The following is a 17,690-nucleotide window of genomic DNA, read 5'->3' as shown; positions in this document are numbered from 1 at the left end:
TAAGATTAGCCTATTTAATAAAAGGAAAGGGATGAAAAGTGTCCACAGGAAATCAGTGACATTCCGTCTCAAAGTTATTATGAGCCTGAGTGAATTACAAGTACTAATGACGTGTAACTGCCTTCCATGGCATTAGATTATACTCCAGACATTTAGTAATAATCAATGTGGGGTATTCCATTGTCATAACAGTTCACAGAACACGCTCTGGGATTATATACAAACAGGCAACTGCAGAGAATAAAACATTGTAAACCAAAATAGGTGCACTAGACAAGAAATAAAAGATTCTAGAATTTGTCAACTAACTTTTTTAGCCTCAAATTAGGCAATCCCATACAAATTCCAGCCTAGTGAATAACCCACAAAGTGGTATAAACATAAAACTAACATACAAAGCTTCCTTATGTCACATTAAAAATAAACAAAACAGGTGTGATATTACCTTGTGCATTAATCACCGGTTCAGGGAATGACTGACATTGTGCAAAGCAGGACCCCTAGTTTTTAGGATATACCTGTGCAAAACCTGCTCAAGACAGACCGGAGTTACATTCCTGGGTCACAGCAACAATTTGCAGCTTCCATCATTAATTCAGCCAACTCCCTTTATTGGTATGCTGGAAGAGGAGCAGAGCCAGCAGTAGAGAATCACGTTGCTATAGCTGTAGTTTAAACCTCTACCAGCATGCGTGTGCGTGTGTTTACACACACACACAGCGTAAAATTTCAAGTCCTATGCTACTATCCAGGCTTGAAAAGTTACTTGCCAAACCTTGAGGGTCCACTGCATATTTTCTTCGACAGGGCTACATTTTAACTTGCCATTGGCTAGTGACGAGTGGACATTTTCAGCTCCGTACATATGCAAAGTAAACTAGCAAAAATGCAACAACAAAAAAAAAGGTCTACTGTAACAATGTATACACTGTTTAAAGTTACTGAAGGATAAATTATTTAAAAAAAAAAAACAAGTCTACTCCCCACACCATCACATGGCAGTTTAAATGGAGAAAGAGAAGGATGTAGATCAGGCTTCCCCAAACGCCGGCCATCCAGATGTTGCTGAACTACAAAACTCCCATGATTCTCAGCCTATCGATTTCATTCATAGAATCATGGCAGTTGTAGTTCAGCAACATCTGGAGGGCCGGAGTTTGGGGAAGCCGGATGTAGATGTTCAGCTTGTTATCCTAGTAAACATCAGGTTATCTGATTGATACTGTTTCGAGTGCTGTGATTTAAATGACCATAGGCTTAGCAAAAATACAACATCTATAGCCAGTCCCAGCGTGTCTAGAAAAAGAAAGAAAAATAAATAAAACTAATGCTCAATAACGAGAGTATTTGTCTAGTTATAGAGCAAAGGTACTTAACATTGCTGCTGTTCATTAAAATGACATAATATCTATAGTAATTCATCAAATCCAGCAAAAAGAGAAATATTACATTGCATGACCGCAAGTCGAGTAAACATGATATAAAAAAAACGGAATATTGCTTTAATTAGATTCCATGATGGCTCCTCGATACACTAAACTGTGAAACAATTAGTGTGTTTTTTATTACACACTTGTAATTGGCAAACTTAGCTGGTCCAAGTGTATTAATATGCAAATATTGGGCTATTTATGGGAAACAAACATAAAACCTTATAGCACAGCTATTTTTTTTTTTTCATGCAAAACACTGATATCATTATCAGGCTAGTTATTCACAGACGTTAAAACATGAAAAGGAGAAAAGGGAAAATTACAATGTATTTTAATCTGCCAATTTTTCAAAATTGTATTTTACTGACATGATCTGTAAAGTTTCCGTGAATCAATATCCATAGAATTGGGTCCTTGGACTTTTGTTTTGCAGCCCGTACTAAAAGGATTGCCTCTTCCAATACAGCGGGATCCACTTAGACACTGGGAAGAGTCTAATTCAGGTGTTTTCTAGAAATGTATTATTTTGTCCCGTTATATGTATTTGTACTTTATAAAACATATAAATGGATCACTGAAAAGATTGTAAACTTAAAATAAATGTCCCCAAGTTAATGCTATGCATGTCATTTGGGCCTTGGCAAAAAAAGTTAAGAACCTCTGTTCTAAGTCACTAGTTTCCAATCCCATCCTCAACACCAACAGTTTCCAATTTCCAAGTGGGAATCCTGGGCCATAGGAATACCATGGTTGGTGAACCAGTCATGCATAACAGACTTGAGTGCTACACATGTCTGTGTAAAGGTGTGAGTTACTGCTATGCCAGTAAGATGTGAACAGAGCATTCTGGGATTAATATGTCAGAACTGTGTATTGCCTGTGCATTTCACGGAAGCAAACCTTTATTAAGTATAACATTAAATCTATACCTTAGCATGGCCCTAGCATAGGGTTTAGACTGCATTTAAATGTCTGAAAAAGCCACATATTTGTGAATGATTGGTCTATTTTAAACAGTGTTGGTGGTTCAAATGTCTTTAAATGGCTGGGACCGGCTGCAGAACCATTATTTAAAAAAATAAAAAACACAAACAGATGACAAACAGTTCAAGTATATGAAAAAGCACATAAGGATTCTCATAGTATAGAATTATTCTTGAAGGTATTTCTGGAGCATGCAGATTTAAGTAAACATGTGGTGTGAATACAATTAGGCATATTCATTACTTTTCTCTTGCGTATTAGACAGAGGTTCTTAACTTTTTTTTTTTTTTCGACATCTCAAATTATGTGCATGGATTTAATGTGGCAGATACAATCAAGACAAATTTTGCTTAATGAAGCAGTTTGGGTGTATAAATCATGCACCTGAAGTCTCAATTTAGGAGTGAAATCACGTTTGCTTCTGTTTATGTAGCTCTACCCACACCTCCACTGGCCATGACTCACACAGTCTGCATGAAAAAAATGGTTCAAGATGTTAACTTGCTTTAGACGTTTTTATCCCCTGCTCTGTAAATTTAAATTTTCTCACACACAGGAGGCTGCGACAGGATCTAGAAGGCTATTAAAGCAGGGGAAAATACATTCTAGATTTAACAAACTGTTCAATAAAGGAAGTGTTTAGGAAGGCTGAGCATGTCACATGCAGGGAGGTGTGACTAGGGCTGTATAAACAAAGTGATATAACTACTAAATGGCAGAAAAATGAGCAGACTACAGGGCCATGATCTATACATCAAAACTGATTTACTAAGCTAAAGTTGTTTTGGTGTCTCTAGTATCGTTTTAAACTAAAAATGTCCTGGGGTAGTCATACTACTACAGTAAACTATGTATGTGCAAATGTCCAGGGCCTGGAATTCTACAATATGTTTGTTCCAATCATTGGGACTCACTAAAATAGTATGGTGATCTAAATTTGGGCCAAAACCCAGGGGTTAAAACCAAATGTAGAAGGGTTCAGCCACAACTTTCTGCAGACCAATGCTACACATTACAGGCCTGTTATGGATTCAGAATCTGATAAACATATGTCAGTTCTGATAAACACCAGCACTATCTGCAAAAACAAGCAAGAAGAGGATATTCTCGAGAAAATGCTGTTTTGGTTTCATATTTCAATGTGTCGAGAACACAGACCCATCTCAGAATACAGTTGTTTGCCCACTGTATGTCCACAGAAAAACTGGACACTGTGCATTATACAACACATATGGCCTTTGTTTCACAGCACCTGAAGGATGATAATTGCTAAAAAACCTCAATCACACCCCAAAAGTATAAATACCCCTTTTACCCACACCATTCAGCAGTTTTTCAGACATCCCGGAAAATTGGGAAAAACAGGTAATTTCCAAAACAATGATTTCTTATAAAAAAAAAAAAAAAAACAAGTCCAGTTTCCCAAAGACTTCGAAGATCATAATTCCAAATGTGATTTGGGATCTGAAAAAAAATAAAATAAAAATAAATTATATATATGACAAACAAAGCAAGAAAACAAAAATAACCCTTCTCTTTGCAAAGCTTTATTATTAGTACACACTGTTTGTTCAAAGAATGTGATTGTCAACACAAACTATACAAAAAAACATAATATAAGAAGGTAAGAGGTAGGAAAGGCACCATGATGTAACAGTCTATAAATGGCTCAAATAATCAGATCAAAAGGATCATATACATTTGCTGAATAAAATATATATACACACCTAATTAATACACTACTTTTTGACACATACATTCTGTCTCTTCTACAGTGCTGACACTGGCTTCATTGCCAGCGTATCTGTCTCTGAATGGAGTGACAGGAGACACACAGCAGGATAGTTTACTTGAGCCATCATTATTGCATTAAATGCCAGTGAAGTGCCCTTTATTGTTTCCACATCCCTATGTATTTTTAAACAAATGGAGGTTTTTAGTTTCCTCCAATGGCAGATCTCTTGGTGGGTCCTAACTCTAACCATTCACCCTACTTCCTTGAGCTTCTGGCAAAAATATCTCTAATGAGACAGAGAGGGGTATTTTTTATATACATCCCTACATGCTTATTAACCCTTAATAGGGAACACATGGGATGGGTGGCAGCATTGTAACATAGCTGTGTGATACAAAAGTGAATACAAATACAAAAAAACAAGTCCTGCGCTCAAACTCCCATTACTCCTGGGCAGCAGCAATGACCATAGTACACTTCAGCCAAAATACTTTTCTTTGGGTTTTACTATATGTATTTTGGCTGATGTGTACTATGGTCATTGCTGCTGCCCAGGAGTAATGGGAGTTTGAGCGCAGGACTTGTTTCTTTGTAAGCAGGGCCGGCGCTACCTGTTAGGCGGACTAGGCAGCCGCCTAGGAGCGCCGGCCCCCCTAATGCTGCAGCCGCCCGAGCGCTCTGCAGAGAGCCTCAGGCGGCTGCAGCTTTGCCCGGGCTGATGCGTCCATGAGGGCGCACCACCCAGGCGCAGCATGAGGAGAGGGACTAACAGGAGGGAAGCGCTCAGCTTTACTTTTGCTTTTGCCTAGGGCGGTAAAAATCCTTGCACCGGCCCTGTTTGAAAGTGCCCTATATGCTGTTCTTTTCTTAAAAGAAAAGAGATACATAGAGTATAACTGGCTAGAAACCAAGGAGAGTCTCTTAAAGTTTTTCTGGTATGTGTGAGTAAAATGAACATTGTTTGTTTAGAATGAGGTGTGCCTGTGTAGAAATTCAACAGACAATGGAATTAAATGTCTGCCATACATGTAGAGATGCTGATTTAAGAATAAAAAGGGAATGGTTCCTAATTGTTTCCATAGCTGTACATGTACATGGCATTAGGTACGTATGTAACGGTGTTACAATATTACACATAGGATAAGAGAATATGATCTTGACAGAATACATTACCTTGTGTGTCTTGCTGTGCCCAGCCATCAGATCCATCAACTGGAATATCTGTAGTCGACCCATGGAATTGGCTGTACAATTTTTTGATTTCTTGATCATAATCCTTCCATTCAGGGACAATGCGTACTGCTGCCTCTAGTTTAGGTTCTTTGGTCATTGGGTTGTTACACTTCAAGATAAAGAGTACAATCAGTGATGAGTGGTAAGACATGGAACAGTGCTTTATTTGTAAGTAGAACTCTTACATGACAAGTCTTTCATTAAAATGTATTCCTAAAACACTAAGTGCATGCTGGTAAGGTTAAAGTGACCTTTAAACTAAAATGAAGAGCAATATGATAAAAGAAACTTAACATTTTAGAAGAATTAGAAGTAATGCATTCAGCCGTTCTAAGCGTATGCTGAGAGTTATAAAATCAGGATCCCTATACGCAATCTAAAAAAACAACTATTCCAGGCCCAAATATGTCAATCTAGCTAAAAAGATTCAACCAAAATATGAGGATTGTGGATAAATGCATAATTGCTGTTTCCTGATTGGTCAATTAATACCCAATATTGCATACATGGGAATTGGTCAAACACTGTAAACAATGTGTTCAAAAAGGTACTTTTTCTTTTTTTTGTCCACAAATAAAAATGTTCTCTAGAGATTCTATGTTTTTGGATAGAATTGTTTTAGAATATAGCCTAATGTTTCTTTGTCAGAAAAACAGTAAACTATTGCTTTTTTTCACCAAACAGTCTACTGGGAGAAAATGTGCTCACTAAATTTCCTAGCACGTGGAAAACAATAAATGTGAGCACACATGCCAAGAATTTTTTTTTCAAACAGAACATTATAACTCATAAGAATAAGAAATGATGCACCTGTCTCCTCTGCTCTGCCAGTCAATTCTGTTGAACAGAGTCAGATGTCGAAGAATTGATTGACAGGTGGGAGAAAGGTTTCTTTTAATAGATTCTTCTCCCGATCTATATGTTTGCTAGAAAATTTTTAATTTATGCTCTTTTAAAAAAAGCAGAGGTTTAAAATGCCATATTGCTATATTTACACAGCATTAGTACAGAGAATCACAGAATTACCAAGTCAATGGTTTTGGCTCTCTTCTTCGTTGCTTCATCACACCACGTCTCACACCAGAGCCATTCCTGTGGGAGTGATTTAATGGGCACCTGGTGGATCATGTTGTTTGGTAGGTCCTATTCAAACAGACAAAAATACCTGTTAAACAAACTAAACCACACAGCGACAGGTAACATGAAAGGATCTTTAGAAGGTCGATTGGGTCAATGGGAGCTTATGCAAGATTTAAGTTTCCACTGGGTATTATGTAAAACTATATATATATATATATATATATATATATATATATATATATATATATATATACCTATACCGTATATACTCGAGTATAAGCCGAGTTTTTCAGCCCATTTTTTGGGCTGAAAAACCCCAACTCGGCTCTTATACTCGAGTCAAGGTCTGTATTATGGCAATTTGCATTGCCATAATACAGACTGGGGGGAGAGGGGGGCTGGCAGAGCTGTAACTTACCTGTTCTGCAGCTCCTGTCAGCTCTCTCCTCCTCTGCGCCGTCCGGTCAGCACCTCGGTCAGCTCCCAGTGTAAATCTCGCGAGAGCCGCGGCTCTCGCGAGACTTACAGTGTAAGCTGACAGAAGAGCAGAACGGACGGCGCAGAGGAGGAGAGAGCTGACAGGAGCTGCAGGAAAGGTAAGTTACAGCTCTGCCAGCCCCCCTCTCCCCCCCACTGAACTGCCACTGGACCACCAGGGAAGGAGAGCCCCCCTCCCTGCCATATATCAAGCAGGGAGGGGGGACGAAAAAAAAATATATAAATAAAATAAGAAATAATAATAAAAAAATAATAATAATAAAAAAAAAATTAATAATAACAAAAAAAAGGGGTATAAGGACCACTATGGGAGGGAGGGGGTGGGTTAAGGACCACTATGGGAGGGAGGGGGGTATAAGGACCGCTATGGGAGGGAGGGGGGGGGATAAGGACCGCTATGGGAGGGAGGGGGGGATAAGGACCACTATGGGAGGGAGGGGGGGTATAAGGACCACTATGGGAGGGAGGGGGGTATAAGGACCACTATGGGAGGGGGGGGGGGGATAATGACCACTATGGGAGGGAGGGGGGGATAAGGACCACTATTGGAGGGAGGGGGGGTATATGGACCACTATGGGAGGGATGGGGGGGGATAAGGAACACTATGGGAGGGAGAAGGGGGATAAGGACCACTATGAGAGGGAGGGGGTGGGATAAGGACCACTAGGGGAGGGGAGGGTAAGGACCACTAGGGGAGGGGTGAGTCAGGACCACTGGGGGGGGGGTGAAGGAACACGGGGGTGGGGAGGTAAGGACCACTGAGGGAGGAGGAGGGGAAGTCAGGACATATGGGGGGGGGAGGGGGCGGCAAAAAATGTTTTGCCTACGGCGGCAAATATCCTTGCACCGGCCCTGCACACACTGCATTCACACACTGCATTCATACACACACACACTGCATTCATGCACACACACACTGCACTCATACACACGCTGCACTCATACACACACGCTGCACTCATACACACACACATACGCACACACTGCATTCATTATACACACACTGTAAATAAATATTCAATTAATATATTTTTTTTAGGATCTAATTTTATTTAGAAATTTACCAGTAGCTGCTGCATTTCCCACCCTAGTCTTATACTCGAGTCAATAAGTTTTCCCAGTTTTTTGGGATAAAATTAGGGGCCTCGGCTTATATTCGGGTCGGCTTATACTCGAGTATATACGGTACATACAAGTGTACAAGATTCTTAGAGACGTACAGACATTTCTGTAAATCCATGACAGAAGAAATCCACACAATAATAGGCTTTTTCACACATGAGTGTCCCTTTAAATGTAAAACATGCCTTAGGTAGGATCAAACCCAGCTCACATCTCTTTAAATAAACAAGTAGTCTTCCCTCCTACAGTAAGATGTATTTTTCTTACATATTTTGGCAAAAATACAGAAGCATACAGCATAATTTTCACATCAGATGTTCTAATAGGCAGCTTTACCATAATGTCCTGCGTAATGATTACAGCGGTGATTGAATCATATTAGATTTATTTTGCAGGTTACAATGTCCACGACAAAGCTACTGATAGTGCAGGATGTTAATCAGAACACAAACCTGGTCGAGATTGGAAAGGCTGTTAGGATCCTGGCTCAGCCCCTGGTACTGTCCTCGAAGTCTGTCCCCAGCAGCGATTTTCCTGAACTTCTTTAAATCAACAACATACAAGGCACTAAAAGAAAAAGGGGAAAAAAACAACAACCCGTAAGTATTAATGGTATTTTTACATATACACTAGAGTGACACTAATCTTTATTATAGCAACTTTGATTGCAGAGATTATGGTAGAGAGATTATCCTGTATCACATTCGGAAAAATTGCTGCAGCTATAAGCCTGTTGCTCAGCTCTGACTCCGCATAGGAGGGGTTTTCTGATTTTATCCAAATGAGACAGAGACAGACACTCTCTCTCTCTCTCTCTCTTTCTCTCTCTCATTCCCCAGCAGATTAGGCACACAGTATGATGGAGAATTAATTTATTTAAATTTTTTATGCGTCCTCTATTAAATGCATTTAAAACATGGTTTCCGTTTGTGCATATTTTTTTCCTTGAAACAAGATGGGTGGTACTGAAGGAGGAGTTGTAAGGATATTTAAAGAACCTCAGGGAATACAATTAGCTCTTTGCCACAGTAATAAAAACAGAATCAGAGATCCAGCTATGTGTACAAATTACTCGAAATCACTGCAAGTGATATTTTACGATTTAAATGTCTATTCATTGAAGTGAAAGCTGGCTGTCTACCTGATATGGTATTTCCTTCCTGCCAAGTGACTGGCCCAGTATCCAGATCTCCAGAAGCGGTAACCATCCATCTCCCTTCTACTGTCACAAAATGGGGTATAACCGTAAGGCGCACCATCCAAATTAAAATCCCGCAACTCCTTGAGATCTGTTCGCACAATCTGTCAAATGAGAATGATGGGTTAATGACTGTTAATGTGGAACTCAACAATATCTATTTCCTAAAATCTCTGTTGAACCCTAAACAACTTAGTAAGCAGTATGAACTCCTAGGGACTCCTATGCTGCAATGGAAAATAATTATGGCGTGAACTTAAGGCAATATATCATTGTTTAGTGCGAAAGTCAACAGTTCATTTTGTTTACTTAATTTATCTCATTTCAGCAAATTAAGATTAATAATCACCCCTGTAAACTGCATTCGATCCACACAGCCTGTAGACAGGATATAAATCTGATTCTAACTATTCTTTGGGGTTTTCTGGCAACGTGTGTGGCTAAAATAACACGAACAGAGAACTCACAGTGAATTTCACATTTAAGGCCAGCGTAGCCAAATTAAAAGCATAGCGGACTAGTGGTCACATACCTGGCAAGTAGTTTCACAGACAGGCGGATAAAATATGCTCCTTCCTCCATGATATGTGTGATTGAGGGGTGGGCTTAAGTGAATTCAAAATTAATTTCAAATTTAAGGCCAAAATAGCCGATCTGGGAACCCCTCTGACTTGGAGAATTCTTCCAGTTCGGCTATTTTGACCTTCCATTCGATATTAACTTTTAAAATTCTAACTTTAGCAAATAATCAAAAATATGAAAAGATCAATTTTTCCCATTCTATTCACATGTAATGTTGTGTTAAGTTAACATACATATTACCCTATCGCTCAAATTCAAGGTTTTGTTTTGGTTCAGAATGTGGACAATTAAGGAGTTAAGCACACACCTGTAAGACCTACTCTATCTTGGTATTTTGCTAGGATGACACTACATGCACCAAAAAAGCAACACCCTATATGAGAAAGCACCATGCACCAGGTCACCTTGACTTTCTTGCAGGTGACAGATGCAACAAACAGTGTTCTTCAATCAATGTTCTAAAATGCAGCATTTTATTCATTGATCTGAAAATATAGTGATCAAAACTTGCTAAACGCAGTAACACATCCTGCTACAGATAGATCAGGGAGGACAATGATTGGCTATCAATAGCAAAATAGAGCATTTCTAGCAAGTCTGACACAGTGTTTAGGTTATAAAATAACCAGTTACATGTTGACAATCACAATATTACTGTTAACATAAAAAAAGACACCCAAACAAATCTCCTGACAGTAAGTATACCAGACCAATTAGTTCACTTACCTGGTCTGCATCAACAAAAATTATTTTATCCACAGCTAGAGGGAAAAGTACATCCAAGAAGAGGATTTTGTATCCCCAAATTATCCTCTGTTTCTCTGTTTGTTGGTGTAGCCAGCGAGGCCATTTATATTGAACCAGCTCATACTGGAAGTTATACTTCTTGGCCATGTAAGGGATAAAGTTCTGGGGAATAAAGAAAAGAACACTGATTAGAAAAGCAGAATGATGCAGTATTAATATTTTCTAATGAAGCAGTTCATTATCTTTCTGCGGTTGTATATTTAAAATAAGAAAAACTACCAAAACAAGAGGACATACCGTATATACTCGAGTATAAGCCGACCCAAATATAAGCCGAGGCCCCTAATTTTACCCCAAAAAACTGTGAAAACGTATTGACTCGAGTATAAGACTAGGGTGGGAAATGCAGAAGCTACTGGTAAATTTCTAAATAAAATTAGATCCTAAAAAAATGATATTAATTGAATATTTATTTACAGTGTGTGTATATAATGAATGCAGTGTGTGTATGAGTGCAGCGTGTGTGTATGAGTGCAGCGTGTGTGTATGAGTGCAGCGTGTGTGTATGAGTGCAGTGTGTGTATGAGTGCAGCGTGTGTGTATGAGTGCAGCGTGTGTGTATGAGTGCAGCGTGTGTGTATGAGTGCAGCGTGTTTGTATGAGTGCAGTGTGTGTGTGTATGAGTGCAGTGTGTGTGTGGGAGCTGACAGAGGTGCTGAACGAACCGGCGCGGAGGCGGAGGAAGCTGACAGGAGCAGCAGGAGAGGTAAGTAAGAGCTCCCTGCCAGCCCCCCTCCTACACAGCCCCATTGTCTGTATTATGGCAATGTAAATTGCCATAATACAGACAATTGACTCGAGTATAAGCCGAGTTGGGGTTTTCAGCACAAAAAATGTGCTGAAAAACTCGGCTTATACTCGAGTATATACGGTAATCTTAAATTAGAGGGGCAAAGGTTCACAAATAACATCAGGAAATATTCCTTTACTGAGAGGGTAGTGGACGCATGAAATAGCCTTCCAGTTAAAGTGGTAGAGGTCTGCTTAACGACATAAGGAAAAGAACCCTCCAAGCTGCCTAACTGACAATAAATAAAGTCTGCCACCTTGATGTAAGTAAAAAATTAGGAACAACAAATGTAAACACTTCCCAATAGTCCACATATATCTCTACCATACAGTTAAATAGTTAAAATGTTACACAGGGCAAGTCAAGTACATGCATGGCAGCTTTGCAGAAATGTGAAATATTCATACAATCGTGACACAAACCTTAAAAGTAGGAGACAAATAATTCTTCAAAAACCAGAACTTCACTGGTGTCTGTGTGTTTTTCAAAACAGTTAACATCATTATTCTGTTAAAATAAGATCAGGGGAAAGTTTAAAACATCTGCTCAGTATAACATGGGGAACAGAATTACAAATGCTGAGTTTAGAATCACACAAATATAGATAGCGATCGTACGGGATGAAAAACAGTGAATGTCATAGAGGAAAACAGACGTCAATTCACGTGCTGGTATTGGATGCAATGCTAGTAAGTCATCATAACAGAGTATCAATATTTACATGGATTAATTTGTGCATTGACATGCCCATTGCGAAACAATGAGCACAGATACACTGTATAAGTGACAGCCTGGCTAATTCATTTTGAGCAGAGACAGATCACTGAAAATGACTGATATAGTAATTAACTCGCTGGTGCTTCGTGAAAATCTAATAAATCTAATACTGTAAAAGAACCAGTGGACAGGCTGTCCCAGCAATAAAATGTTACTAGACTGTGATTGAAGAAAACATGTTCAAATCGCCTGTATGTAACTTCCTAGGTAATTATATCCGAGGGCAAATGTTGGTATTTAACAAGAGCAGAGGTCATGTATTTTCAAGTCACATTGATCAAACATGGCCTGGGACCCTACAGAATCTGGATCCTAAGAATCAGAGGATGTATTATGCCAAGTATAGAAAAGTCACTATGGTGGTCTGACAGGTATCTCCAGATATTAGGCACATGTTTCACTAGTGTGTCTCACCTAAGAAATCGCTCATAAAGGTGTCCCGAAGCCAAGGAAAAGATATTAAGCACATCCTCTTTATCTTGTTTTACCTCTTCCGCTTTCTGTCCTCCAGTAAGCCCCCTGTAAGGAGAAAAGCAAGGTAGAATATCAAGTTTGTTTCACCCTCCAAGTACCATAGAAATCAGGATTAATTATCACCGGCACAGCAATTTTATATCAAGTGAAGAATCAAGCACATGTTTTGAGGGACAAACACCTCTTACAATATCATCTGCATACTAAACAGTCTAAACTAATCCCAGATGCTGTATTTATACCCCTTTAAAACGAGCACTTCAGATGTTTGACTTATGGAGTGACACCCAGTGGCCATATAAACTAATTGCAAGAAGAACGTTCTAAAGCATTAATATTAAAAAAAGATTTACCAAAAGGAATAAGAAATCCATACCTATTATAAGGGATATTTTTATGGCAATAAGTTAAATCTATTTTTTTTGTAGGTGTGTAGGAGTAATTGTATTGAGAATGCCAAAAACTGTCCCCTCGGTAATTAAGAAAAGGTAAAACAATTTAAAAGTAACGATTAAGGAGGACGTCTTTCGGTAAAGACAATAAATAGGTCCACGGTTTCTCTCTGGTTGAAACTCATTAAAAATTGATTAAAAACGGTATATGGTTCCATCTAAACTATCAACATTCTCCCCTAGTAATGCTGAGCATTGTTGGAGAGGTGGTACCAAGAGAGGAAGTTATTTATACATTTGGTGGTTTTGTAAAAGTGTGGCCCTCTTTATGGCTCTGGGTACAAAACATTATATTAAGCTTATAGTAATTCATCGCTGCCAAGATACTGATAGTGATAAATTGGAAAATAGGAAAAGATTTTACAGTATCTGACCTTAGCTCTCAAATAAAATTTCAACTTATAATGAAAAGAGGCATTAACAAAATGAACGGCCTTATCAAGGGTTTATGTATGTGGGATAGATAGTTAAGTATGATAAAAGATACAAAATATTACAATGCAAACTGAGTAAAGGATCAAATTTGATAATATTGGGTATACTGATTCAATGTTTGGGGAACTCTCGATGGCTGATTTAGGTCTATGTTTATGTATGTGTATTTGTATTTTTAAAATGTTCAGTAAGAAATTTGAATTTTTTTTTTGGGGGGGGGGGGGGGGACGATATAATCTGATACATTTTTACATTATTATTATTTATAAAGCACCAACAAATACCGTAGTGCTGTACAATAGGTGGACTAGCAGACATGCAACTGCAACAAGACGAGCTGGACGCACAGGAACAGAGGGTATTTGTGGCCCTGCTCAAATGAGCTTACATTCAAGAGGGAGTGGGGTAAAGTGGCACAAGAGGTAAGGGTAGGATGTATTCCAGGTATGTAAAAAAAAGTTTACAGTGAATGGTTAGTTTATTGGATAACAAAGCTAGAGGAGAGGAAGCAGGGTGGGTTACCAATGTGCGGGAAAGGAAAGCTAATAACAGTTTAATTGATATGCTTTCCTAAAGAAGTGGGTTTTTAATTATCTTTTGAAGGAACTGAGACTAGGTGAGAGACTAACGGAGCAGGGAAGGGAGTTCCACAGGGATTGTGCAGCACTAGAAACGTTTTGGAGGCGGGCGTCAGACGTGGGAGTAGGAACAGAGAATAAACGCGTAGAGGCCTGGACGGGACATACTTTTGTATCAGTGAGGATAGGTGGGTTGGAGCAGCGTAGTGCAGAGATTTGTAAGCAACAACCAGAATTTTAAATCAAGCCCTATATCTAACAGGAAGCGAGTGTAAGGACTGACAGAGGAGGGGAGAGGCATGGGAGGTGCAGGCAGACTGGAAGATGAGCCTCACCGCTGCATTCATTATGAAGCTGGGAATGGGCAAGACCACTGAGAAGTGGATTGCAATAGTCAAGGCGAGAGATTAATGTGGCATGGACCAGCACCTTGGTTACATCCCGTGTTAGATATGGGCGGATGCGAGCAATGGCTTGTTGTTGCATGGAAGTCATATTTGTCTTTTGTTTCCTATTATATTTGTATGTCTATTGAAAATTGAATAAACAAAAGAAAAAAAAAAAAGAAGCCATACATACTTTAAGTCATATCTGAAAGGTAATAAAACATTTACCATGAGATTGATTCCCAGAAGCCAGATTCATTCTCGCTGGTCCCGTCACTCAGAAGATCTTCCTCCAATTTATCAGGCTTTTTCTGGACCTGCAGAGACACATAATAAGCCATTTAAGAAAGCAGAACTCTCAAAGTGCCCTGAGGCATCGAAACACATTGTGCTTCATAAAGCAGCATATGGTTGTAATGATGATACAATTAACAGGTACTCAAGAAGCACTAATTGAATACATAAATAGAGTTATTCACTAAAGTGAGAATTGCCAGAAATTCAAACAGAATTTCATATAACAGGTCAAAATAGCCAACCTGAAGTAGAACTCACTTGGAGAAACTTTCAAATTAAAGGAACACTATAGGCACCCAGACCACTACACCGCAATAAGATGGTCTGGCTGCCGTAAGCCCTAATCCTGCAGCTGAAAACCAGTTCTAACCCTGCAACTGTTATGGCCATCATTTTGAAATTCCCTTTAGACTACTGGTAATTCTCACTTTAGTAAATAACCTTGTATGTGTTAAATGTAGCACTTTTGTCTATTAAAAAAACAACATGCCTGCAACAATTGCAATTAGTTACTAGTTTAGCAGGTAAACTATGCTGCCAGGTGGACTACATTTCCCATAATTCGCAATCATTTGCGTTTATTTCCACCCGAAAATACTGACTTGGAGTCTAATGTCCCATATTTTATTCTATTGCATTTACATTTCAATTAGATCTTTATGAAAGGGTTGCTCCAAGCACAATGACCACTTCAGTGATGTGAAGTGGTCATAGAGCCTGGAGTCTGTAACTGCAGCCTATCACTATGAAACATAGTGAAACATTGCACATATAGTTTTCCTCCAATGCTGCCGAAGGCTTCAGAAAGTCATTCGGGTGTCATAAGCAGGCTGGAACGCTAGCAAATGTCAATACTGTGCAACGTTTAGTACATAGAATGTCAGTCATTGGCAAAGCCAATGGATAAGTTGATATAATCATTGTATATTAATGTTATTATGGATTAAAGGGACACTATAGTCACCTGAACGAATTTAGCTTAATTAAGCAGTTTTGGTGTATAGAACATGCCCCCGCAGCCTCACTTCTCAATCCTCTGCCATTTAGGAGTTAAATCCCTTTGTTTATGAACTCTAGTCACACCTCCCTGCATGTGACTTGCACAGCCTTCCTAAACACTTACTGTAAAGAGAGCCCTATTTAGGCTTTCTTTATTGCAAGTTCTGTTTAATTAAGATTTTCTTCTCCCCTGCTATGTTAATAGCTTGCTAGACCCTGTAAGTGATTAAAGTTCAATTTAGAGATTGAGATACAATTATTTAAGGTAAATTACATCTGGTTTTTTTTTTTTCATGCAGGCTCTGTCAATCATAGCCAGTGGAGGTGTGGCTAGGGCTGCATAAACAGAAACAAAGTGATTTAACTCCTAAATGACAGTGAATTGAGCAGTGAAATTGCAGGGGAATGATCTATACACTAAAACTGCTTTATTTAGCTAAAGTAATTTAGGTGACTAAAGTGTTCCTTTAATGTATAATATATATAAATGTGTGTTGATTCACTTATGTTTATGACTTGACAAAGGTTATCACAGGCCAAAACACTGTAACTACCTGCTGTGTAGTTTACATTAAAAGTCTGAACTTTTGAAAGAAGAAAGTGTTGAGTGTCTGGATCTTCCATTCTATATAAGTGATTCTTAGATTCTTAGAGCATTCCCCCTCCACCATCATGGGTACAACTTGCGAGACGTAAGTTCAGTCCCTCTACTTTTTATATTAGAAACATAGAATGTGACGGCAGATTCAGTGTTTCTAATATAAAAAGTAGAGGGACTGAACTTATGTCTCGCAAGTTGTATTGAATATTGATGGCCACGGCTTACGGTTTCTACGGCTCTGTATCACCGGACCACCAGGGAGCATTAAAGGAGGATTAAAGTTTTATCTGGCAATACATTTGGCAAACTCACCTTCTTTTAAAGTTATGGGTATTAAATGTTGCCATAGGAACCAGCTGTACCAAGTAGCCCAAAAAGTGGGCATTTTATTAGATCACTTTATAGAACTACAATCCTCGCCCTTCGGTATCTCGCACTATCTGTGCAGTGTACAAAGTCACACATTTGGCCCCTTTCAAACTTATAGTAAACCCATTTAGACATATATACACATACCAAGTGCAAAGGCAAACATTTTAGCAAAATGATCAAATGTATCATGCTTGTTACACATAGAGGTACCTGCCAAATCAACAAGAGACTTATTGCTCAAGAACAGGATAACAGTTAATGTCCTTATTTTATCGGTCCCTGAGCAGAGTGCCCTATTAGTGATCGGATATTTCGGGCACATACTGTCAATATCAGGCAATCGTCAAATACCTCGAACAGCAAATATTAACAGATTATTTTTATATTCTAGCTAACATGCATCAGTGAAGGGTGCAATAAATGAGCTCACACAGTGATTTGTAATTAAATGAGCCATGAAAAGAAAGCACTGTGTGCTTCCACTGTATGTGAACTAATCCATGTGTCCTAGGACAGCCATGTCATTCAGTAAACCATTGCTGTGACAGGAAGCAGGAGCAGTGATGACAAGAGCTGCTGTGTTGTAGAAATTCTGCTCAAATTTGACTTACTTTGACTTTAATAATTTTGCTACGAAAATCATGTAGAACAACTACCACCTCGGAGGCGTCCGGAGTAGAATCTGTTCCTTCGTGGCTGCAATCAAAGCACACTATTATGGAGTAGATGGAAAATATTTGTGGAACCTGAGCACATGATAACAAAGGAATATCTCTGCATGATGACCACAAGCATCAAGCTATGTCTAGGCACAGTGACAAAGTGCATTAAGTCCCTTTATACTGTTCATACACCT

The 17,690-nt window shown here is 38.9% G+C and overlaps 1 protein-coding gene across 2 annotated transcripts in view; it reads right to left on the bottom strand.

Moving 5' to 3' along the window:
• Positions 1-1,748: 1,748 nt before the first annotated feature.
• The window catches only part of UGGT1 (UDP-glucose glycoprotein glucosyltransferase 1), a 71,868-nt gene continuing 55,926 nt past the window's right edge, over positions 1,749-17,690 (bottom strand). For both annotated transcript variants that reach the window (XM_063442222.1, XM_063442223.1), the window contains 10 exons: positions 17,446-17,530; positions 14,794-14,882; positions 12,655-12,759; positions 11,886-11,970; positions 10,593-10,775; positions 9,228-9,388; positions 8,539-8,653; positions 6,412-6,528; positions 5,326-5,494; positions 1,749-3,881 (listed from right to left, as the gene is read on the bottom strand). In XM_063442222.1, coding sequence (XP_063298292.1) covers positions 3,856-3,881; positions 5,326-5,494; positions 6,412-6,528; positions 8,539-8,653; positions 9,228-9,388; positions 10,593-10,775; positions 11,886-11,970; positions 12,655-12,759; positions 14,794-14,882; positions 17,446-17,530 — 1,135 coding nt within the window. In that variant the 3' untranslated portion in view covers positions 1,749-3,855. The remainder of the gene's footprint in view (positions 3,882-5,325; positions 5,495-6,411; positions 6,529-8,538; positions 8,654-9,227; positions 9,389-10,592; positions 10,776-11,885; positions 11,971-12,654; positions 12,760-14,793; positions 14,883-17,445; positions 17,531-17,690) is intronic.

The sequence above is a fragment of the Pelobates fuscus genome, chromosome 2, assembly GCF_036172605.1.
Source record: "Pelobates fuscus isolate aPelFus1 chromosome 2, aPelFus1.pri, whole genome shotgun sequence".
Classification (NCBI taxonomy): Eukaryota; Metazoa; Chordata; class Amphibia; order Anura; family Pelobatidae; genus Pelobates; species Pelobates fuscus.
This window is presented reverse-complemented; position numbering and strand designations above follow the sequence as displayed.